Source organism: Girardinichthys multiradiatus, chromosome 18 (genome assembly GCF_021462225.1).
Source record: "Girardinichthys multiradiatus isolate DD_20200921_A chromosome 18, DD_fGirMul_XY1, whole genome shotgun sequence".
Taxonomy (NCBI): Eukaryota; Metazoa; Chordata; class Actinopteri; order Cyprinodontiformes; family Goodeidae; genus Girardinichthys; species Girardinichthys multiradiatus.
Genome location: NC_061810.1, coordinates 48,803,993 through 48,828,977, shown reverse-complemented (window position 1 = coordinate 48,828,977; position 24,985 = coordinate 48,803,993). Strand labels below are relative to the sequence as shown.

Here is a 24,985-nt window from a genome sequence, read left to right as displayed (position 1 = left end):
CAAAATTAGCATATTTCATCCGACCAATAAAAGAAAAGCGTTTTTAATACAAAAAACGTCAACCTTCAAATAATCATGTACAGTTATGCACTCAATACTTGGTCGGGAATCCTTTGGCAGAAATGACTGCTTCAATGCGGCGTGGCATGGAGGCAATCAGCCTGTGGCACTGCTGAGGTCTTATGGAGGCCCAGGATGCTTTGATAGCGGCCTTTAGCTCATCCAGAGTGTTGGGTCTTGAGTCTCTCAACGTTCTCTTCACAATATCCCACAGATTCTCTATGGGGTTCAGGTCAGGAGAGTTGGCAGGCCAATTGAGCACAGTGATACCATGGTCAGTAAACCATTTACCAGTGGTTTTGGCACTGTGAGCAGGTGCCAGGTCGTGCTGAAAAATGAAATCTTCATCTCCATAAAGCTTTTCAGCAGATGGAAGCATGAAGTGCTCCAAAATCTCATGATAGCTAGCTGCATTGACCCTGCCCTTGATAAAACATAGTGGACCAACACCAGCAGCTGACACGGCACCCCAGACCATCACTGACTGTGGGTACTTGACACTGGACTTCTGGCATTTTGGCATTTCCTTCTCCCCAGTCTTCCTCCAGACTCTGGCACCTTGATTTCCGAATGACATGCAGAATTTGCTTTCATCCGAAAAAAGTACTTTGGACCACTGAGCAACAGTCCAGTGCTGCTTCTCTGTAGCCCAGGTCAGGCGCTTCTGCCGCTTTTTCTGGTTCAAAAGTGGCTTGACCTGGGGAATGCGGCACCTGTAGCCCATTTCCTGCACACGCCTGTGCACGGTGGCTCTGGATGTTTCTACTCCAGACTCAGTCCACTGCTTCCGCAGGTCCCCCAAGGTCTGGAATCGGCCCTTCTCCACAATCTTCCTCAGGGTCTGGTCACCTCTTCTCGTTGTGCAGCGTTTTCTGCCACACTTTTTCCTTCCCACAGACTTCCCACTGAGGTGCCTTGATACAGCACTCTGGGAACAGCCTATTCGTTCAGAAATGTCTTTCTGTGTCTTACCCTCTTGCTTGAGGGTGTCAATAGTGGCCTTCTGGACAGCAGTCAGGTCGGCAGTCTTACCCATGATTGGGGTTTTGAGTGATGAACCAGGCTGGGAGTTTTAAAGGCCTCAGGAATCTTTTGCAGGTGTTTAGAGTTAACTTGTTGATTCAGATGATTAGGTTCATAGCTCGTTTAGAGACCCTTTTAATGATATGCTAATTATGAATGTTAAATTTTCATCATGACATTATGGAAAATAATGAACTTTATCACAATATGCTAATATTTTGAGAAGGACCTGTATATGGTATGAGCATGTCATGTCCAGAGAGTCATCCACTTCAGACCACATTCCTTAACTCTCTCCACTCCCTTTTACACACTAAAAAATAATCACAGGAATCATCTTAACCAGAGTAGAACTTAAAACATAAACCTTGTTTAAACTAAACAATGATAACTTTTATAAATTTTTCCAACATAGGGGAATGATTATTTTTGGTCTGTACAAGGGCAGCAGAAATCTGGCATGTATAGAGTAGAGTTTTAATATGTCTATGATTTGATTGACTTACACATTTCTATGTATGAAATGGATGCTAGTCTTCTAAAGTGCCCCGAGATGGCAAGTGTTATGATTGTGTTACACAAAGAAAAACTGAATTTAAAGACTTTTACCAAATGGATCCATTACATCTCATACCTACCATTTTAGAAGCATTGACCAGCTACTGTTGTTCATAATCTGTATATTCCGTTTCAGATTTGCCTTCAAATGTTCAAATGTTGCTGGTTAAAGAAGAGGTTCCTGAAGAAGATAGTACTGATGTGGACCAGCAGAGCACAGAGCCTCTCAACATAAAGGAGGAAGATGAGGGACTCTGGACCAGTCTGGAGAAAGAGCAGCTCAGTGTGAAGGAGGAGACTGATGGCGACAGGTTTCCAGTCATTACTGTTCTCATAAAATGCGAGGATGATGAAGATAAACCTCTGCTCTCACAGCTTCATTGTTGTCAAACAGATGGTGAAGAACCAACCAGCAGCTCAGCTGAGCAGATAAAAGCAGTTACTGATGAAGAAGGCCATGGAGGACCAGAATCCACCATGAGTCAAGATCTAAATACCCATGGAGATACTGCCAACTTCTCAGAGACTGAGGTCACTGATGATAAAGAGGAAGGTGATGTGAACCATCCTGACTCTGGATCTGAAACTGAAGACAGTGATGATGCCTGGAAGGAGAGCAGGGCTCCTGAATCAGGTGGAGACTCTGTCCTCAGATCTTTGAGCTGCTCTGACTGCGGCGAACAGTTTGTCAACTTGCTCTCTCTTCAGAGTCACATGACGAGTCACTCAGCAATGAGGTCTTCAAGCTCAGCGAGGGAAGTCCAAAAGGATCAGAAACTTTATGGTTGTCCTGACTGTGGTAAATGTTTTAACAGGAAGGATTATCTCAACAAACACATGAAATGCCACACAGGAGAAAAACCATTTAGTTGTGATGTTTGTGAACAAAGATTTAGAGTCAAGTCAAAATTAAATAGACACATGAAAATTCACACAGGAGAAAAACCATTTAGTTGTGAGGTTTGTGAACAGAAATTTAGAGTTAAATCAAGTTTAAGCAGACACATGAGAATCCATACAGGAGACAAACCATTTAGTTGTGATTTCTGTGGGCGAACATTTCGTAATAAGTCAACTTTAAACAATCATATCAGAATTCATGCAGGAGAAAAAGCCTTTAATTGTGACGTTTGTGAACAAAGATTCAGATTGAAGTCAACTTTGAAAAGCCACATGAGAGTCCACACTGGAGACAAACCATTTATATGTGATGTTTGTGGACAAAGATTTATTGAAAAGTCTGCTTTAAACCGTCACATGACAATCCACACGGGAGATAAACCATTTAGTTGTGAAGTTTGTGGAAAAAGATTTAGTGAAAACTCACATTTAAACTGCCACATGAGAATCCACACAGGAGACAAACCGTTTAGTTGTAATGTTTGTGAGCAAAGATTTAGATTTAAATCAAATCTAAACAGACACGTGAAAAGTCACACAGGAGACAGACCATTTGGTTGTGATGTTTGTGGGCGAAGATTTTTTCAAAAGTCTGCTTTAAATGGTCACATGACAATTCACAGAAGAGACAAACCTTTTGGTTGTGACGTCTGTGGACGAAGATTTACTGAAAAGCCCACTTTAAAAAATCACATGAGAATCCACACAGGAGAAATTGCATAAATGCCAATATTAAAAGAATTGTTGCATGTTCTGTGTGTGCGTGTGTGGGTTCTTTGGCCTCTAGGGGAGTGGGAGTCAACCGAAATATTTTCAGTCCTGACACAAAGAAGCCAAGAATTTCTGCACATCTCAGGTTTTCAGGGAGTTTGATCTTGAGCTGAGGAGCATGAAAACTAGATGTTACCTCACCCTAAACCAGGTGGTTGGTGTGACGTAGAAAGTTAAAGACTCAATGCAATTAACTGGGACTGAGTTTTTTTTATATAAATGTATACTCTGCATATATATAGACTTGAAATTTTTCTGATTAGACTGAGTCAATATTTCTGTATATAAATTTGATCTCTTTGTTTTGTGAAATAGTATTCTGTTGGTCAGGACTTTGGCTGCAGCAACAGGTCAAAAGTTATTCATGCCATTAGTGTTGCTTTGTCCTCTGCTCCTAGTTTAAGGATCTTAATTCTAGACATGATCCTACTTAGATCCTACCTGCTGCAGTCATGACGCAGATCTGTCCCCACATTGGTTATTCCTTTATGGATGTTTAAATACACTTTTTATTTTGCTTGTGCATTTTATTTATACATAGAGCTCTGCAAATATTTGGGCCACCCTGTTCGTCATGTCTCACTGTGAACATCTGGAAGGCTAAAAGATAACCCTGAAGAATACAATGTTCATGACAAAAACATTTCTCTGATATTCTAAAAAACAAATAGCTTTTTTTATTTTACTTTCTTTTGTTTGGTAATATAAGGAATAAAAGTTTCATTTATAAATCGTAGCGCACAAGTCTGATAATTGGTGTGAGTTTGATTATTTGTTAGAATAATTCTTCTTGACAATAAATCTTGTAACATTGAAAAGCCTGTTTATTTCCAGTTAAATTGTGCCACATTTTTAAGAAAGGCCCCCTCATTCTTTTAGACCCTATATTTTTTATCAGTTGAGGTGTTTCCTTTCTTCTTTGGTGTTAATCCACATATTTCTGTTGGATTGTTCACTAAAACCCAGATTTTCTGTGGAGTACCTGAAAAATCCATTTTTAACTGAACCATTATTTGCTTCCTCTTCCTTTTCAGCAACAAGGCACTCAAAGCGCTGTACATGAGGAAAAACATTACAATGGTACAGAAAATCAAACAATAGAGGTAATAAAAAAAAAAATAAAGAGAATAGAATGATGGATAAGAAAATGAAATGAAAATTTGACTGAAAACTTTACTAATAATCTCTAGATAACACAGTCAAAGGCCTGAGGCTGTGTGCTGACTCTTCATCGCTCCTCCTTTGGTCCAAAAATAATGACTTCAGTTTTGTTTTTATTCAATCGAAGAAAATTATGGCTCATCCAAACATTGATTTGTTCTCAGCATCAAACCAACGCTTGAATAGGTGACAAGTTTTTCCTGGATATAATCCTGTTGGTAGTCTTATCCGTGGGCTCTGTACAAATCACAGATATGTTTCTGGAACAACCTGGATACAAACAGGCTTATTATAAGCTGGATGATGAAGGAATTTGTGGAGAAAATGTGAGATTTGGGAGTGAGTTGTATTCTGATTTTGACAAGGTTTTCCATTTTGTCAATTAAATCCAGGAGAGGGGAGCCTGGAGTCTTAAGAAAAGGTGGGTGGGGTCCTCTGTTGGGGCTACGGGGGTTGGGGTGTGTGTGGGGGGGGTCCACTTGTCCTGTTGGAATCTGGTGAGATTCAATTTGTTGTAGTGATGAAGAAGTCCCTTTGTGTGTCATTCTTCATGGTTCATCCTTATCTCAGCAGGCTGCAGTTGTCCTTCAGAACGTCGTCTTGTCTCCTTTTTGTGGCCAAAATATCTAAGGCATCTGGTGTCTGATTCACAGAATAGAAAATGTTGGCAGCGAAGAGTGTTACTCCACACTTATCAAGATAAAATCCATCTTTTTGAAAACATGTCTTCCCTCCATGAAGATACTGTCTTCCCAGATCTGAAGGAAGGGATTTATTCTTTAGCTTTACACCAGGAAAGTTCCAGGGAGGACTGTTGGTCGGTTTATTCTTATTTACTGCAATATTATGTTTCTTGATGGCGCTAGTTGGTTGTTTGTTAGTCTTTTCACTGTTTAGAATCATTAGTAGGGTCATTTCATTGTCTTATCCAGCATTTTCCTTCACATTCACTTGAAGCTAAAGAGTTTTCTTTTCCATCACTTATTTTCTGGAGAAGTTTTTCCCAGTCATCTGTGGAAAAGGGAGGCATTTTGTCCTAATTAGCTTGTGCCACCATGAAAAATGCAGTTCCTCCTAGTGTCACCTGGTCCTCCTCTCAAACTCCATTAAAAAATCATTTTAAAAAATAATGGAGGATCACTGATTTAAAGTAGTTTAGTCCAACTTTTCTGTAGGTATTGACTGGGAGATAAGAATGCAAGGGGAGAAAGCATCCGAGCAGCAGAGAAGCTGAAGCAATTATCTATGAAAAACATCACAAACTATCAATTAAATCAATGATAAATTTATCAGAAACCACACTGATATATTTACACTTATTTGCTGATTAGAAATATAAGTAATAAACTGAAATATGTACAGTAAGAACATTGTATATCCTTTTGGAAAACATTTACATATTTTTAGTTCAGTTAGTCTAAGCATGGCTGGTTACACAGAGTTGTTTATATAAAATGTTTTGTTTTTATTAGTATTTTATGCAGAACACATGCCAGAGTTTGTAACAGATAAAACTGCTTAAAATTCTTTAAAGACTACAAGTGATTGTATTTGTAGACAGCTCTTTGCTGCAATAGGCTGCCATGCTTTTAGGGATAAGTGTCCCCGTACCAAGATGGGGGCCTCATTGATGTATCATTCAAATGATCAGCAGGAGAAGCAGAAGAAACCGTCTCTGTGGCTGCTCATCTCTGCTAACAGTGCTTTGTAGCGCCACCTGCAGGTAAAAGTCTAAACAGTTTGTTTCCAGGATTGTGGGATCTGCAGAGATGTTAGCTGCCCTTTGCCTGACCCTAGACCAGTAGAAGTCCTGGATGGAGGGATGGTCAGCCCTGATGCTTCTCTCTGCAGTCCTGATTATTCGTTGCAGTCTGGACCTGTCCTGTTTTGTGGATGAGCCAAACCACACTGAGATGGACGAAGACAGGACAGACTGAATGATGGTAGTGGAGAAGATAATCAGCAACTCCTGGAAGGTTGACCTTCTTCAGTTGCTGCAGGAAGTACAGTCTCTGCAGGGCCTTCTTCTGATAAGTGTCCATGTATGAGGACCTTCTCAGGTCCAGAGAAAGGATGGTTCCTAGGAACCTAAAATGGTCCACAGCAGACAGTGTTGTTGAGGATGAAGAGGGGAGGCAGTCTGGGGTGTGTTCTCATCTCCGAAGTCTGGAGCGGGTTACGCTACAGGTGGTTCTGACCACACCAGTGATCTAGCCGATCCACCTCTTGTTTGTATGCAGACTCATCACTGTCCTGGATTAGTCCATTAACACTGGTGTCATCTGCAAACTTAAGGACTTTTTTACGGACGGGTCCGCTGAGGTGCAGTCATTAGTGTAGAGGGAGGGGGGGGGGGGGGGGGTGCTTGTGTCATACAATTAATATATAAAGCTTTGATTGACATTATCAAAGATGCTTCCTGTCAAAGCTGGCCCTGACTGAAGGTGGGTAGTAAGTGCTGCTCCCCTTCTTGCTGTCAAACTAACTCAATCTCAATTTGTAGTCACTGATGTCGTTGGTTCTGTTCATGTCCAGGTTCTCAAAAACCATCAGTACCAGATCCCTGTTCTTAAAAATGTCTTCAGTTATTCTGTTTTTCATCTAGTCAAGTCAAGTCAAGTTTATTTATGTAGCGCTTTTCAGCAACTAGGCATCAAGGCGCTGTACACACGGAAAAACATTACAATGATACAGAAAATCAAACAACAGAGGTAATTTAAAAAAAGAAATAAATAAAATAAAATAAAGAGAATAGAATGATGGATAAGAAAATGAAAGGAAAATTTGACTAGAAACGTAACTAATAATGTTTAGATGGCCCAGTCAAAGGCCGCTCTAAACAAATACGTTTTTAATCTTGATTTAAAGCAACTTAGGGTTTTGGCACTTTTCCAGTTTTCTGGGAGTTTATTCCAGATTAGTGGAGCATAAGAACTAAAAGCTGCTTCTCCATGTTTACTTCTGGTTCTGGTTCTGCAGAGTAGATTTGAGCCAGAAGACCTGAGAGGTCTGGGTGGTTGATCCACTGACAACAAGTCTGTAATGTATTTTGATGCTAAGCCATTCAGTGATTTATAGACTAACAGAAGTATTTTAAACTCTATTCTCTGAGCTACAGGGAGCCAGTGTAGGGACTTTAGAACCGGGCCGATGTGCTCCACTTTCTTAGTTCTAGTGAGGACGCAGGCAGCAGCGTTCTGGATCAACTGCAGCTGTCTGATCCACTTTTTAGGCAGACCTGTGAAGACACCGTTGCAGTAATCAATTCTACTAAAGATGAACGCATGAATTAGTTTTTCAAGGTCCTGCTGAGACATAGTCCTTTAATCCTGGAGATGTTCTTTAGGTGATAGAAGGCCAACCTTGTTACTGTCTTTATGTTCCTCTGAAGGTTCAGGTCTGAGTCCATCAATACACCCAGGTTTCGAGCCTGACTGGTGGTTTCTAGCCCTATTAACTGAAGCTGTGTGCTAACTTTCAAACGCTCTTCCTTTGGTCCAAAGATTATTACTTGAGTTTTGTTTTGATTCAGCTGATGACGATTTTGGCCCATCCATGCATTGATTTCTTCTAAGCATTTACCCAGCGCTTGAATGGGTTCGTGATCACCTGGTGACATCGTAACGTATAGCTGTGTGTCGTCTGCATAGTTATGATAACTTACGTTGTTGTTTATTAAAATCTGAGTTAGGGGGAGCATGTTGATATTGAATAAGAGGGGCCCTAAGATGGACCCTTGGGGAACGCCACATGTGATTTTTGTGTCTCTGATGTAAAGTTACCTACTGACACAAAAAAGTCCCTGTCCTTCAAGTAGGATTTAAACCAGTTGAGTGCTGTACCAGAAAGGCCGACCCAGTTTTCCAGGCGCTCTAATAAAATGATCAACAGTGTCGAATGCTGCACTAAGGTCCAATAATACCAGCACTGTGGTTCTTCCACAGTCTACATTTATACGGATGTTATTGAACACCTTGACAAGAGCAGTCTCTGTACTGTGGTGAGCAGGAAGCCTGACTGGAAGACATCGAAGCGGTTGGTCGTTGTTAGGAAGTTGTTTAACTGCTGAAACACAGATTTTTCAATAATCTTATTGATGGAGGGGAGGTTTGATATAGGCCTTTAGTTCTGTAGTAGCAGCTTGTCCAAGTTGCTCTTTTTCAATAGAGGTTTGATAATTGCTGTTTTCAGGGTCTGGAGGAAAACACCTGACAAAAGGGACGTGTTTATTATTTGTGTTAAATCAGATGTTATTACAGGCACCTCTCCTGTGGATTTTGATGGGGAGACCTTTTGTGATGACCTCTCTTTCTCAGCCAACTGGCTGATTGTTTCTGCTGGAGCTGTTGGAGGCAGCGTTATCATTGTTGTTGATACTCCATGTTCTCTGCTGAAGGTCGAAGCTGCTGGCGGATTATTTACTGAATAGAAGAGATTAGATGTGAGACGTCTGGCTCCCAGCTTGTTCAAACAGAAACCATCTTGCTTGAAGAGTTGTCTTTTTTCCCAAAAAATATTAAAGTTGTCGATGAAGTTCACAGGTGTGGTGGCACATGTTTTTTTCAACCATTTATTAATCATCAGAAGTCTGGAAAAAATCTCATCTCCACAGAAAATTGGTGCAAAGGGTCCGCTGAGAAACACCTTGATATTGAGACCTCCAACAATATTCAGAAGACGAGTGAAATCCTCCTTCAGTCCTTCTGATTTTTTCTTAGCCACGTCATCCACATTATCAGTAGAAAAACTAATACTATTCATAGCTTATGTCATCAATTGCACTGACCAGGCCAAACATGAAACTGAAAAAATTACAATAATTGTGAGAGGAGCATAAAAATTTCTGGGTTTCAAAGAGGGATCTTGGGAGAACATCAATAAAAGGTTGGAAACAGAGGGGAGACCAGGAACCTCAGCTGATAACATATGAGAAAACTACAATGAAATGCTAGAAGTCTGATAGCTAATGGTCAGGAACTGAAAGGCTATATTGATGGACTTGAAGAGAAACTAGAGATGATTTGTGTACAGGAGACATGGTTAAAACCAACATTAGATTTTGTTATTAAAGTGTATGGTAGTATAAAAAGAGATTGACCAGAAGGAAATGGAGGAGGGTGTGCAATATTTATAAAGGAAGGAGTTCAATATCAAATATTAGGAAAAGTTAAAGATTTGGAGTATATACAGTGCCTTGTGAAAGTATTCAGCCCCCTTGAACTTTTCAACCTCTTGCCACATTTCAGGATTCAAACATAAAAATATAAAATTCTAATTTTATGTGAAGAATCAACAACAAGTGGGACACAATCATGAAGTGGAATGAAATTTATTGGATGTGTCAAACTTTTTTAACAAATAAAAAACTGAAAAGTGGGCGTGTAATATTATTCAGCCCCCTTGCGTTAATACTTTGTAGCGCCACCCTTTGCTGCAATTACAGCTGCAAGTCTCTTGGGGTTTGTTTCTATCAGTTTTCACATCGAGAGACTGAAATTCTTGCCCATTCTTCCCTGTAAAACGGCTCGAGCTCGGTGAGGTTGGATGGAGAGCGTTCATGAACAGCAGTCTTCAGCTCTTTCCACAGATTCTCGATTGGATTCAGGTCTGGACTTTGACTTGGCCATTCCAACACCTGGATACGTTTATTTGTGAACCATTCCATTGTAGATTTGGCTTTATGTTTTGGATCATTGTCTTGTTGGAAGATAAATCTCCGTCCCAGTCTCAGGTCTCTTGCAGACTCCAACAGGTTTTCTTCCAGAATGGTCCTGTATTTGGTCCCATCCATCTTCCCATCAATTTTGACCATCTTGCCTGTCCCTGCTGATGAAAAGCAGGCCCAAACCATGATGCTGCCACCACCATGTTTGACAGTGGGGATGGTGTGTTCAGGGTGATGAGCTGAGTTGCTTTACGCCAAACATATCGTTTTGCATTGTGGCCAAACAGTTTGATTTTGGTTTCATCTGACCAGAGCACCTTCTTCCACATGTTTGGTGTGTCTCCCAGGTGGCTTGTGGCAAACTTTAAACAAGACTTTTTATGGATATCTTTGAGAAATTGCTTTCGTCTTGTCACTCTTCCACAAAGGCCAGATTTGTGCAGTATACGACTGATTGTTGTCCTATGGACAGACTCTCCCACCTCAGCTGTAGATCTCTGCAGTTCATCCAGAGTGATCATGGACCTCTTGGTTGCTTCTCTGATCAGTCTTCTCCTTGTTTGAGATGAAAGTTTAGAGGGACGGCTGGGTCTTGGTAGATTTGCAGTGGTCTGATACTCCTTCCATTTTAATATGATTGCTTGCACAGTGCTCCTTGGGATGTTTATAGCTTGGGAAATATTTTTGTAGTCGTCATGAGGGGTTTCAAGAACCCCTCATGACGGGTTAGGGTTATGAAATGTCACGTACGCCAATCTGATGTTTTCCAGATGTTGGGTCGGAGTGTATTCTCGGAAAGAGTAGAGATAACTGTGAATGTGCCAAGGAATATTATGTAACGGAGAATAATGATTTCAATTGGTTAAGAAGGCCCCCATACACACCAGTGCGTTGTATCTGTATAAAAACCACCCTGCACAGACTGGAGGCAGGGTGACTTCTGGAATTTTTGATGAAGATGTTGTTTGTGCGTTTTTTGAAGAAATAAAGTCCCCTCTCGTGGGGTTGTTTGAAGGGAGAATATTTCTGAGTACTGCTTTAATTGTTTTGGCTCAGAGATCCGACCGCTCGCTCCCAAAGTACTCGACCAGAAAAGGGTGGCTTGTCCTCTTCGGGTTGGAGGGGAGTTCCTGCTTCAAGTGGAGGAGTTTAAGTATCTCGGGGTCTTGTTCACGAGTGAGGAAAGAATGGAGCGGGAGATCGACAGACAGATTGGTGCGGCTGCCACAGTAATGGGGGCGCTGTGCCGGTCCGTTGTGGTGAAAAGCGAAGCTCTCAATTTACCGGTCGGTCTACGTTCCCACCCTCACTTATGGCCATGAACTTTGGGTCATGACCAAAAGAACGAGATCCTGGATACAAGCGGCTGAAATGAGCTTCCTCCGTAGGGTGGCCGGGCACTCCCTTAGAGATAGGGCGAGGAGCTCGGCCATCCGGGAGGGGCTCGGAGTAGAGCCGCTGCTCCTCCACATCGAGAGGAGCCAGTTGAGGTGGCTCGGGCATCTATATCGGATGACTCCTGGACGCCTTCCTCGGGAGGTGTTCCAGGCACGTCCCACCGGGAGGAGGCCCAGGGGACGGCCCAGGACACGCTGGAGAGACTATGTCTATTGGTTGGCCAGGGAACGCATTGGGCTCCCCCCGGAGGAGCTGGAGGAGGTGTCTGGGGAGAGGAACGTCTGGGCGTCTCTGCAGAATCTGCTGCCCCCGCGACCCGGTCCCGGATAAAGCGGAAGACTATGAGTACAAGTACGAGAAATCTTTTTGTATCCAAATCCGTCTTTAAACTTCTCCACAACAGTATCTCGGACCTTCCTGGTGTGTTCCTTGGTCTTCATGATGCTCTCTGCGCTTTGAACAGAACCCTGAGACTATCACAGAGCAGGTGCATTTATACGGAGACTTGATTACACTCAGGTGGATTCTATTTATCATCATCAGTCATTTGGGACAACATTGGATCATTCAGAGATCCTTACTTAACTTCTGGAGTGAGTTTGCTGCACTGAAAGTAAAGGGGCTGAATAATATTGCACGCCCCACTTTTCAGTTTTTTATTTGTTAAAAAAGTTTGACACATCCAATAAATTTCATTCCACTTCACGATTGTGTCCCACTTGTATTTGATTCTTCACAAAAAATAAAAATTTTATATCTTTATGTTTGAAGCCTGAAATGTGGCAAAAGGCTGACAAGTTCAAGGGGGCCGAAGACTTTCACAAGGCACTGTAGTTGTTGAAATTTGGGAAAAAGAAGGTAAATGTAAGATAATTGATTTTTATAACCTATGTAAAACATTATCAATGGAGTGGATGGAGGAGATGTTAGAATATCTGGAGGATAAAGTAATATGGTGTGGAGACTTTAATGCTAATAGCACAATATGGGGAAAGTGTAATGATAAAAATGGACAAGTTATAGAAGAAGTAATAGAAACAAAACATTTAGTATGTCTTAATGATGGAAGGGGTACAAGAATTAATGTAAGAACAGGAGAAGAGTCAACAATTGATTTAACCTTGGTATCAAATTCGTTAGCTGGTATATGTGAGTGGGATATTGATAAAAACACAACAATAGGAAGTGATCATTATCCCATTAAGATCAGAACAGGATTAACATTCAACATTAATAATATAAAAATAAATAAATGGAATTTTAATAAAGCAGACTGGATTAAATTTCAATATTTGAGTGAAAAGAATCTAGGAAAAATAGACATGACAATGGATGTAAATAATATAAATGAATGTGTTTGTAAAATAATTATAGAAGCTACAGAAAATTCAATAAAGAAAGGAGGAAGATGGTTTGATAAGAGAATGGTACCATGGTGGACAAGTGAATGTAGAGAAGTAATAAAGTTAAGAAATAAAGCACTTAAAAGAAATCCAGTATTTCAGAACTTCATTGAATATAAAGCAAAAAACAAACAATGGTGAGGAAAATTATTAGGAATGCAAAAAGAGAATATTGGAGGAATTTTTGTAGTACGGTAGGAAGAGAAACAAAAATTGATAAAATATGGAAAACAATTAAAAGAATGAATGGTATTAAGAAAGAATATGGATATCCAATATTAAAAGTAGAAAACACAACTATAATACAAGATGAAGAAAAAGCTGAAATACTAGCTAAAACATTTAATAAAATTCATAGTTCAGGTAACATTAGTGATGAGAGAAGGAAAGGGAGGGAAGCCACACAACTGAAATACAAAGATTTACTACAGAACACTGAAGAAACAAATAACTTAATGAATGAACCATTGACAAAAGCAGAACTGAACTCTGTGCTTAGAAAAATTAAGAATACGGCACCACGTAAATATCAGATTTGTTACACAATGATACAACATCTCAGTGAAACATCTAAAGATGTCATATTAGAGCTTTATAATAAAGTCTGGGAGGAGGGGGAGCTGCCTCAGAGCTGGAAGGAGTCAATCATCGTACCAATAGCTAAACAACACAAAACCAGAAAATTAGAGACCTATTGCTTTAACATCAAATATATGCAAAATAATGGAAAAAATTATTAATAATAGATTAACATATTATTTGAATAGCAACAGGTACATTACTAAGGTGCAAAGTGGTTTTGGAAAAGAGAGAAATATTAATGATCCAATGTTATGTTTAGAACATGAAATGACCAGTGGGATGGATGAAACAATTGAAGCATGTTTTTATAGTGTCAGAAATATGAGCTGGAAAGAAGAAGCATGAAGAGAGAATTTGAAAGGATTAAAGAAAAGTTTAGCATAATAGATTCATCATAAAAGAACAAAGGGAGCAAACATTTACTTCAAGATTCCTAAAAGAACAAAATTATTTCATAGAATTTGATTAAATAAGAAAGATGTCAATCCATGATGAACCACACTCCATACCAGTGGTGGCGGTAATGCACACCTACAGATTCTTGCCAACCGCCATTAAACACCAGAAGAAGCCCCTAACCCCCAGTGCGCAGACTCGTGTTTCTCTCCGGTTCAATGGCGGCAGTTGGAGCGTCGTCCTTCGTGTTTTCTTGGGTTTTTGTTGACGGAGCAGCAGCGGGAGAGTTAATAAAGATGTAAGATAGAAACAGCAGCAGTTGATGAACTCTGGAAAGAAGAGAAACGGTTTGAAGCTCAGCAGGAACTGCTCAGTAACGGTTGAAGGAAAGTTTGGAGAGAGAAAAGCTACCAGAGATGTGGAGACAGCAGGTCAAACAGCGACTGGATGCAGCAGAGGAGCAGAGACACGAAATACTGGATGCTGCTTTCAGCCCCGAAGATCGGCTGCAGTCATTAGGTTTGGATGTTTTCATTGTTCTGCTAGCTGCAGGTTAGCAGCAGCTTTCAGGGACCTGATGGAGTAGGATTCTTCATGAGAAGAAACCGTTGTCAGTTTGTAGCTTAGCTAGGTTTCTTCTCTGACGCTGGAATTTTACTGCGTCCATTTAATGTGTAATAAGGTAAAAGTGCAGAAGAGGTGATGTGGGGTGAAGGGGGAAAGAAATGTGATTTTGTTTTTTTACAGCTTTGCACCATATCTTCATATCCTGTTCAGCAGAAATAAAGAAGTACTGAGAAAATAAGATCATATAAACAGCTAGATTTTACTCTGTTAACCCAAACATAATCAATGCTGTTATTTATATTTATGTTCTGTCTGCGTTTCTATTTCTGTGAAATTTCAGTAATTCAGGGCATTCTAGTCTATAGCTAATAATATTATTCAGGACAGTCCTGCTTGATTCATGCTGCAGTCCACCTTTTCATTTCTAATGCTGCGAAAACTCACCATTTCCTTTCTTTTCTTAAAGAAGGATATTTAAAAAATAAATGTATTTCTTTACTCTGTGTCTAAGTAGTTTAACATTGATAAGCCTGACATTCTTTAAGGGTTGGTGTTTGCAGAGTCATAAGAGTTTTTTGTCACTAGTGGCCCATATTGTTATCAGACAGGAAATGGGCAGAGAAAGAAGAGGGAAGACATGCAGCAAAGCTCCCAGGGTCAGGAATCGAACCCAGGACGGCTGCATCGAGGACTATAGCCTCTGCAGATGGGGCTCACGCTCTGCCGCTACAGCACACAATGCTTCCTCTTGCTCAGCCTCATAGGTTTTATTCTCCTCTTTTTCCTTCAAACTAAAAAGGACAATTAAAAGTATGTAGCCAGGATGAAATGGTTACTTTTTAAATTAATTACCACACTGCTACTGTGGTATAAGTACAGTATTAATATAGTTAGTTATAAATAACATTTTCTGTAAAGCTATATTTAGTAATTTGCTCTTTATAACAATTAGATTTTTTGCCCATCAGTTATCGCCCATCAAATGCATCGTCTGAAACATGTTGCAGCTGATATGAGCAGAATGCAGTGAAAATATAGTAGAGATATTTAAACCACCAAAGAGAAAGGGTGTAACATGTAGCTGAACTTTGAACTTTACAGCTGTGCAAGGAGGATCTTTAGAAGATGTGTTGTCCTTACTTCATACAAAGGGAAACTAGATGAGCAGCTCATTAAAATGTGGTATTATGAAACGTTTAGGTTTGTCATTCAGCTGCAGGGACATTGAAGTAAGAGGAGGACCAAACCAAAGCTTTACAGCTGAGCGTTTGAGCACTGGTTTGTCTGTACATCAGCACACATTTTTATTATCGAATATTTGGTCACTCCAAATCGGAATATCCTGAGCAACAACACTGATCATTATGAGTGGACATTTTTCAATATTTTTCTTGCATTTTAGTCATAAACCTTAAAGTTCAGGTTGCGACAACCCTAGAGCGAATGTTCCCTAAAAGTTATTTATTATAATTTGCACAAAATAACCTTTACAAAACCTTCCCTGAAGGTTTATTGCAACCTGTAACAACCGACTCTTAATTTATTCTTCATTGTAGCCTGTTTTAGCAATTATTTATTATATTATTTTTTTAATATTTTTTACTTTTATTGCTGGAAAAAAAACAATGTAGGGGAAAATAAATATGTTTAAAATAATAAAATCACTCTTTTGTTCTGCAGCAACAGTGCGAGCCTTTGTTCAGTGGTTCAGTGTTCTGCTTTCCGTTTTCTTGCTCAGACACAAGCTTCGTTTTTCTCTTTTCATTCTGCTTTAAATAATTTATGGTTACTGGTAAATGGGTATTAGTAAAATTAGTTGAAAATATATTTCCCGTTAAAACTATATTTAATGTCTTTGCCTTTTAAAACGTCTACGCTTTATGACTGTCCATCAAGGGCATCGTCTCAGTTGGTGAAAACAAGCTCAGATATTTTAACCTTCAAATAGTAAATGGCCTGAAGTTGTATAGCGCTTTATCAAGTCCCGAGAGACCCCAAAGCACTTTACAATCAGTCGTTCACCCATCATACACACATTCACACACTGACAGGTGAGCTACATTGTAGCCACAGCTGTCCTGGGGCGCACTGACAGAAGTGAGGCTGCCATACACAGGCGCCACCGAGCCCTCAGACCACCATCAGTAGGCAAGTCGGGCGAAGTGTCTTGCCCAAGGACATAACAACTGAGATGGGCAGAGCGGGGGTTGGAACCGGCAACCCACCAATTACAGGACGAACTCCTACATGTAGCTAAATTCTTTGCAAAAAAGGCTTTTTGAAGATAATTTGACCAGTAACAAGTGGAGAAGCTGGAGGTAGATATGTTTCAGAGCATCCAAACCTCTATTTTGGATCCGATCATCTGTGCATCATGATGTGAGAAGCTGGACAGTAAAATATTTACTTGTACCAAATGGGAAAATTGACGGCAGAGATTACTCTTACTGTGATTGGCTGAGTCTGTTGCCCTGACAACGCCCCTCCCTTCTCGCACACAGCTGAGTTTTAATACAAACAACCCGCAAGAAAAGTTTCAAAGTGTCACATGTGTGTGGAGAGTTGAGCATGTGCAGCAACACATTCAGGAAGTTGTGTTCACTGACCTGAAGTCAGTTTAGTTTCATTGGATTGACTGCTTTGTCTTTCTAACTGGTTACCAGTTCATCACATTTATTTGACTGCCTTGTATCCCAGCGTCTGATTACTCTCTGTCTGTGCTTTTATTTATAGGGTGAATGTGGCAAGCCTTCAGAATAAGAGCCATATCCAGGTTTAAAGTGCTCTGAGGGGCATAATGCTAATTAAAACAGTATCCTGTAGAAACCCAGCAGCCTGAACGCTGAATGCATCGTGTCTTCAGGCTGTAATTTATCCCTGACAGATATCATTTCACACAGAAATATCAGTGTTGCTGAGAGTTTGATGAAACTGCTACGAACCATAATGGGAACATTGATGTTGAAGTTAAACTGATGACAGTGATTCATTTGCAAACAGTAATCATGATATACAAGTTTCTCATTACATTTGTATTAGTTAGCATAGGTTTGCTATGGCAACTTCATGTTCTTCCTATCAGCTGCGGCTTTATCCCTGTGGAGAAGTGGTTAAACATGGTGGAAATACTTTGAAGTTATTTTCTTGCTTTAACAAAGCGTACTTCAAGCTGTATATTGGTAGCTTGGCTGAACGGTAAGCTAATAAAATGTTGTAGAAGTATTGAGCCTATGAATGTACTGTTAAAGGTTAATTTGTGGTTTACTGAAGTTACCACGTCGTTTACACAGCTTATTCTACCATGGGACCACAGCCGGGACGAAAACCACATTTTTCCTCCTGAAGCCGAGGTTTGACGATCGGCCAGACTCTCCTCTCCAATACCGTGGCAGGGCGGATCTCATACACCCCTGAAGCCCTGCCACGATGGAGCTTTTTAACCACCTCGGTGACTTCAGCCTGGGTGATGAAAGAGTCCAACCCCGAGTCCCCAGCCTCTGCTTCCACCAGGGAATGCGTGATGGCAGGATTGAGGAGATCCTTGAAGTACTCCTTCCCCCACCCGATAATGTCCTCAGTCGAGATCAGCAGCTCCCCACCCCCACTGTAAACAGTGTTGGCGAAGCATTGCTTCCCAATCTTGAAGCACCGGATGGTTTTCCAGAATTGCTTCGAGGCCAACCGGTAGTCTTTCTCCATGGCACGCCACTGCGTCACGCTTGGCCTCACGGTACCCGTCAGCCGCCTCAGGAGTCCCACAAGCCAATCACAGCCGATAGGACTCCTTCTTCAGGTTGACAGCGTCCCTTACTGCCGGTGTCCACCACCGGGTTCGGGGATTGCCATCGTGACAGGCGCCGCAGACCTTACGGTGACAGCTACGGGCAGCAGCATCGACAATAAATGCAGAGAACATAGTCCACTTGGACTCTATGTCTCTAACCTCCCACGGAATCTGGTCAAAGCTCTCCCGGAAGTGGGAGTTCAATACATCCCGCCAGACCTTCCCAGCAGACCCTCACTATACGCTTGGGCCTGCCAAGTCTGTCCGGCTTTCTCCTCTTCCAGCGGATCCAACTCACCACCAGGTGGTGATCAGTGGACAGCTCAGCCCCTCTCTTCACCCAAGTGTCCAAAACATGCGGCCGAAGGTCTGAAGACCCGACAACAAAGTGGATCATTGACCTCCTGCTTAGGGTGTTCTGGTGCCAAGTGCACTGATGGACACTCTTATGTTTGAATATGGTGTTCATTACAGACAATTCGTGACTAGCACAGAAGTCCAATAAAGAAAAAACACTCAGATTCAGATCGGGGAGGCCATTTCTCCCGATCATGCCTCTCCAGGTGTCACTGTCGATTCCCACGTGGGGGTTGAAGACCCCCAGCAGAATAATGGAGTACCAGGGAGGGGCACTATGCATCACCCCCGACATGGACGCCATAAAGGATGGGTTCTCCGCATAGGCCGAAACAACAGTCAGAGACCTGTCCCCGACCCAAAGGCGCAGGGATGCAACCCTCTCATACACCGTGGTAAACCCCGACACAAGACGGCTGAGCTGGGAGACAACAAGCACACCCACCCGAGCCCGCTGGCTCTTCCTGCGGGCCACTCCAGAGTAGAAGAGAGTCCAACCTCTGTTAAGGAACTGGGTTCCAGAGCTAATGGTGTGCGTAGAGGTGAGCCTGACTATTTCTAGTTGATATCTCTCGACCTCCCGCACAAGCTCAGGCTCCTTCCCCCCGAGCGAGGTGACATTCCACGTCCCTAGAGCCAGCCTAAGCATCCGGAGATTGGGTTCCCGAGGTCTCCACCTTCGTCCGCAGCCCGATCCTCTTTGCACCGATCCCTTGTGGTTCCCCCTGCAGGTGGTTGGCCCACTGGGGAATGGCCTCGCGTCTCGCGTTTTTTTGGCATGACCCGGCCGGGTCCCGCGGTGAGCAACCCGGCCACCAGGCCTGGCTCCAGGGTGGGACCCCGGCTCCGCCATACCGGGCAACGTCACGTGCCTCGATTTTGTGGTCCTCATTAAGGCATCTTGAAATGCTCTTTGTCTGACCCATCACCCAGAGCCTGTTTGCCATAGGAGACCCTACCGGGGGCATTTAAGCCCCAGACAACAAAGCTTCTAGGATCATTCCAGCACTCAAACCCCTCCACCACGTTAAAGTGGCGGTTCAAGGAAGGGCATCTGTCTAGATAATTAATTGATTTGATTATAAATTATGAATGTAAAATGGATCTGCTTGTGTTATAATATGAAATGAATAAAATTGATCAGATTGTTCCCTTAAATTCTGTATTACATATTCATATTGAGATGTTACATTTGTTTATAATCTGCATAATCTGTTTCAGAGTTGCCTGCAGATGTTCAAGAGTCAGTGGTGGTTAAAGAAGAGGTTCCAGAAGAACAGGGTCCTGATGTGGATCAGAAGGAGCCAGACCCTCTCCACATAAAAGAGGAACTGGAGGAACTCTGGACCAGCCTGGAGGAAGAGCAGCTCTGTTTAAAAGAGGAGACTGATGCCTCCAGGGTTCCAGAGCCTCTCCATAAAAAGGAGGAAGATGAGGGACTCTGGACCAGTGTGGAGAACGAGCAGCTCAGTGTGAAGGAGGAGCTGCTCTTTCACAGCTCCATGTTCCCAGTCATTACTGTTATCATAAAGAGTGAGGATGATGAAGAGGAACCTCTTTTCTCACAACGTTATCATCACCAGACAGACAACGGAGATCTTTCAACCAGCAGTTTAGCTGAGCAGATAAAAGCAGTTACTGATGAAGAAGGCCATGGAGGACCAGAATCCACCATGAGTCAAGATCTAAATACCCATGGAGATACTGCCAACTTCTCAGAGACTGAGGTCACTGATGATAAAGAGGAAGGTGATGTGAACCATCCTGACTCTGGATCTGAAACTGAAGACAGTGATGATGCCTGGAAGGAGAGCAGGGCTCCTGAATCAGGTGGAGACTCTGTCCTCAGATCTTTGAGCTGCTCTGACTGCGGCGAACAGTTTGTCAACTTGCTCTCTCTTCAGAGTCACATGACGAGTCACTCAGCAATGAGGTCTTCAAGCTCAGCGAGGGAAGTCCAAAAGGATCAGAAACTTTATGGTTGTCCTGACTGTGGTAAATGTTTTAACAGGAAGGATTATCTCAACAAACACATGAAATGCCACACAGGAGAAAAACCCTACGGTTGTGATGTTTGTGAACAAAGATTTAGAGTCAAGTCAAAATTAAATAGACACATGAAAATTCACACAGGAGAAAAACCATTTAGTTGTGAGGTTTGTGAACAGAAATTTAGAGTTAAATCAAGTTTAAGCAGACACATGAGAATCCATACAGGAGACAAACCATTTAGTTGTGATTTCTGTGGGCGAACATTTCGTAATAAGTCAACTTTAAACAATCATATCAGAATTCATGCAGGAGAAAAAGCCTTTAATTGTGACGTTTGTGAACAAAGATTCAGATTGAAGTCAACTTTGAAAAGCCACATGAGAGTCCACACTGGAGACAAACCATTTAGTTGTGATGTTTGTGGACAAAGATTTACTGAAAAGTCTGCTTTAAACCGTCACATGACAATCCACACGGGAGATAAACCATTTAGTTGTGAAGTTTGTGGAAAAAGATTTAGTGAAAACTCACATTTAAACTGCCACATGAGAATCCACACAGGAGACAAACCGTTTAGTTGTAATGTTTGTGAGCAAAGATTTAGATTTAAATCAAATCTAAACAGACACGTGAAAAGTCACACAGGAGACAGACCATTTGGTTGTGATGTTTGTGGGCGAAGATTTATCGAAAAAGCTGCTTTAAATGGTCACATGAGAAGCCACACAGGAGAAAAACCATTTAGCTGCAAAGTTTGCAGACGAAGATTCATCAAAAAGTCTGCTTTAAACTGTCACATGACAACCCATACAGGGGATGAACCATTTAGTTGTGCTGTTTGTGAAAAAGGATTCAGTGAAAAGTCTAATTTAAACTGCCACATGAGAATCCACACAGGAGACAAACCGTTTAGTTGTAATATCTGTAGACAAAGATTTCGATTCAAGTCCAATTTAAACAGACATGTAAAATGTCACACATGAGACACGCGGTTTCTCATGAAGTTTTAAAAGTGTTATTCAACAGTTCATATTTAAAGTGTCGATGTAAATATTAAGACAATATTCAAACTTCAATAAGTCACCATTATCGTTGATCTGATCTAGGACAATGACATGTCTGTTTACAGACAGGAGGTGGATCAGCTGGTCATCTGGTGTGGTCAGAACCACCTGGAACTAAACCCACTCAACACTGTGGAGATGACGGTGCCTCCACACTGCCTCCCTCACCATCCTCAACAACACTGTGTCTACTGTGGATCACTTTTGGTTCCTGGGAACCTTCCTTTGTCTGGGCCTGCCCTGGTCCTCACACTGTTCGGAAAAAGGTCCAACAGAGTCTGTACTCCCTGTTACAACTCAACTAGGACAACCTTCCACTGGAGCTGCTGGTCATCTTTGAAACTGCCATTAATCAGCCTGTCCAGGGTGTGTTTCTTATGAACACTTAACAGTCAGAGTGCTGGGATCGATACAATCGATGCACTAAGTCAGCCATGTGTTTCTCTTTTTTTATATATTTATATTAAAAACTTCAGGGCAAAGTGAAACCAAAGACAAATTTCATGTTTTTGTGCACAAACCTGGTGAATAAAACTGATTCTGATTCTGTGATTGTTTTTGAACCACTATTTTAAACTCGTCCCAAACTCTTGTTTGCAATTTCATTAATTCTTCCTAAAACATTTCATAGGATGCAGCACAGACCTTTGTTTGTGTAGCAGGAAGTTTCATATATAACTTGTGAAAGAATATGGACTCTAAATGCGTTCTGAAACCTTAGCTGGGTTCTGTGGATTCTGCACACTAAAGGTGTTTTTAAATACCATAAAACTTAAGTTTACAGACCTATTCCTGTTGAAATTGGTCTGTAGAAAAATTAAACAGTTCCTAAAAATGTGTTTTGTGGCATTAAGAGACTGAAACATCTGAAGTGTTTGCACACATCATACTGTCTGCAAAGGCCTTCATCATGGTATCCTGATACTCTCATCCACCCCCAAAGCCTTGCCACTTTTTAACTGCCTTGCTGACTTGGGTAATGGGAGAGTCCAACTCAGAGTCCTCAATCTCTGCTTCCACCAGGGAAGGCGTGAAGGCAGGATTTAGGAGAGTCCTTCCACCACCCAATAACGTCCACCATAGAGGTCAGCAGCTCCCCAACCCCACTAAAAACAGTGTTGGAGAAGCACTGCTTCTGCTTGTTCTCACTGTACCTGTTAGCTGCCTCAGGATTCTCACAAGTCAACCAGGCCCGATTGAACCCCATCTTTGGCTTGATGGCATCCCTTACTGCCAGGATCCACCACTGGGATCAGGGATTGCCGCGGTGACAGGCATCGCAGAGCTTGGGCCACAGCTACGATTGGTCGCATCAACAATAGAGGTGAAGAACATGGTCCACTCAGACTCCATGTCTCCAGCCTCCCCTGGGATCCAGGAAAAGCTCTCCTGGAGGTGGGATTTGAATATGACCCTGATTGGGGGCTTCACAAACATTCCCAGCAGACCCTCACTATGTGCTTGGGCCTGTCAAGTCTGTCTGGCTTCCTCCTTTTTCAGTGGATCTATCTATCAGCTCAGCCCTTCTTTTTACCCGTGTGTCAAAGACATGAGGACCGAAGGTATGAAGACTTGACTGCAAAATTGATCATCGACCTTTGACATACGGTGTCCTGGTGCCAAGTGCACTGATGAACACCCTTATGCTTTAATGTGGTGTTCGTTACAGACAGCCTGTAAATGGCAATCGTTTTTCTTGATTGCAATTGCTGCTTTAATGTATGCATCCCTTATATATGACTGGGTAAATGAATTCAATTCAGTTTATTTATATAGCGCCAATTCACAACACATGTTGTCTCAAGGCACTTTACAAAAGTCGGGTATTGAGTCAGCTGCTCAGAGCGGATCGCAGCGCGGAGCTATCGGGGAAGAGGCGAGGAGGCGGAATCTGCTTTTACATACATGAAGGTTGGTGCAGAGACGTAAAAGTGCTGGGAAAACATGTAGTCCTGATCTGGAGTCATTTTCCATAATCTGTAAACCGTTTTATTCACCGAAAGAGTTTTCCTCGTTTATAATAATTGGCTCATATTTTCCACCGCATGGCTGCACTTCTGCCGCTGAAAAACATCTTGCTGAGCTGATTACAGACGTAGAGAAAAAACACACGGACTCTTTCATCATAATACTGGGAGATTTTAACAGAGCAAACCTCTCCAATGAACTCCCCAAATACAGACAGCATATTAAGTGTCCCACCAGAGACAAAAACACACTGGACCATTGTTACACAGCTTTAAAGGACTCATATCATGCTGTTACCAGGGCTGCTCTGGGTTTTTCAGATCATTCTCTTATCCACCTCATCCCAACCTACAGACAGAGACTAAGAGCTTCCAAACTCAAGGTTCACACTGTTAAGAAGTGGACTGAGGAATCAAAGCAGACGCTACAGGCCTGCTTTGAATGCACAGACTGGACTGTTTTTGAAACTTCAGCCACTGACTTAAACCAACTAACTGATGTGGTGACATCATACATCAGTTTCTGTGAGGACATGTGTGTGCAGACCAAGACCTTCTGCACCTTTGGGAACAACAAGCCATGGTTTACTCCACACCACAGGAATCTGCGCAGGGAAAAGGAAGAAGCTCACAGCAGTGGAGATCGGGCGCAGTACAGGCAGGCCAGGAACAGACTAACAAAGGAGATCAAAGCAGCCAAGAGAAGCTACAGTGAGAAGCTGAAGAACAGCCTTTCTACTGGTGACACTTCAGCTGTATGGACTGGTCTGAGAAACCTGACTGCCTATAGGAGCCCCTCCACCCATCCTGAACAGAGTCGTCTCCTGGCCAACCGTCTGAATGGCTTCTACTGCAGACATGACAAGAAGCCATTCACACCTCAAATCATCTCCTCTACATCCCATTCAGGAACAAATTTGACCCGTAAAACAACCAACCCCCCACCATCAGATCCTCTGCCTGCACTAAAGATCTCAGAGGAAGATGTCAATAGGCTCTTTCAGCGCATGAAAACAAAGAAAGCAGGAGGACCTGATAACGTCTCCCCATCATGCCTGAAAGCCTGCGCACTAGAGGAGTGATGAAGAGGACCATGTAGGAGCAGAATCCTACAGGAAGGCAGATCTGAACACTCATGGAGACGCTTGCAACTCTTCAGAGACTGAAGACAGCAAGGAAGATGATGTGAACCATCCTGACTGTGGATCTGAGACTGAAGACAGTAATGATGACTGGAAGGAGAGCCGGACTCGTGAGTCAGGTGGAAACTCTGTCAGCAGATCTGTAAGCTGCTCTGACTGTGGCCAACAGTTTGATACCAAGCTCTCTCTTCAGAC

General features: G+C 42.1%; 1 protein-coding gene and 1 long non-coding RNA gene across 4 annotated transcripts in view; both read left to right on the top strand.

The window, feature by feature from the left end:
• The window catches only part of LOC124883530 (gastrula zinc finger protein XlCGF57.1-like), a 36,361-nt gene extending 14,131 nt beyond the window's left edge, over positions 1-22,230 (top strand). The window contains exons 2-4 of one of the 3 annotated variants that reach the window (XM_047390665.1): positions 1,778-2,070; positions 20,251-20,620; positions 21,747-22,230. In XM_047390665.1, the coding sequence (XP_047246621.1) occupies positions 1,778-2,070; positions 20,251-20,620; positions 21,747-21,799 (716 nt within the window). In that variant the 3' untranslated portion in view covers positions 21,800-22,230. Of the gene's footprint in view, positions 1-1,777; positions 4,049-20,250 lie in introns of those variants that run through there. The other 2 variants (XM_047390663.1, XM_047390664.1) reach the window with 2 other exon arrangements.
• Positions 14,299-15,308, top strand: LOC124883536. Its single transcript, XR_007042231.1, has 2 exons — positions 14,299-14,436; positions 15,089-15,308. It is a non-coding gene; the product is annotated as an uncharacterized LOC124883536 (long non-coding RNA).
• Positions 22,231-24,985: the final 2,755 nt, after the last annotated feature.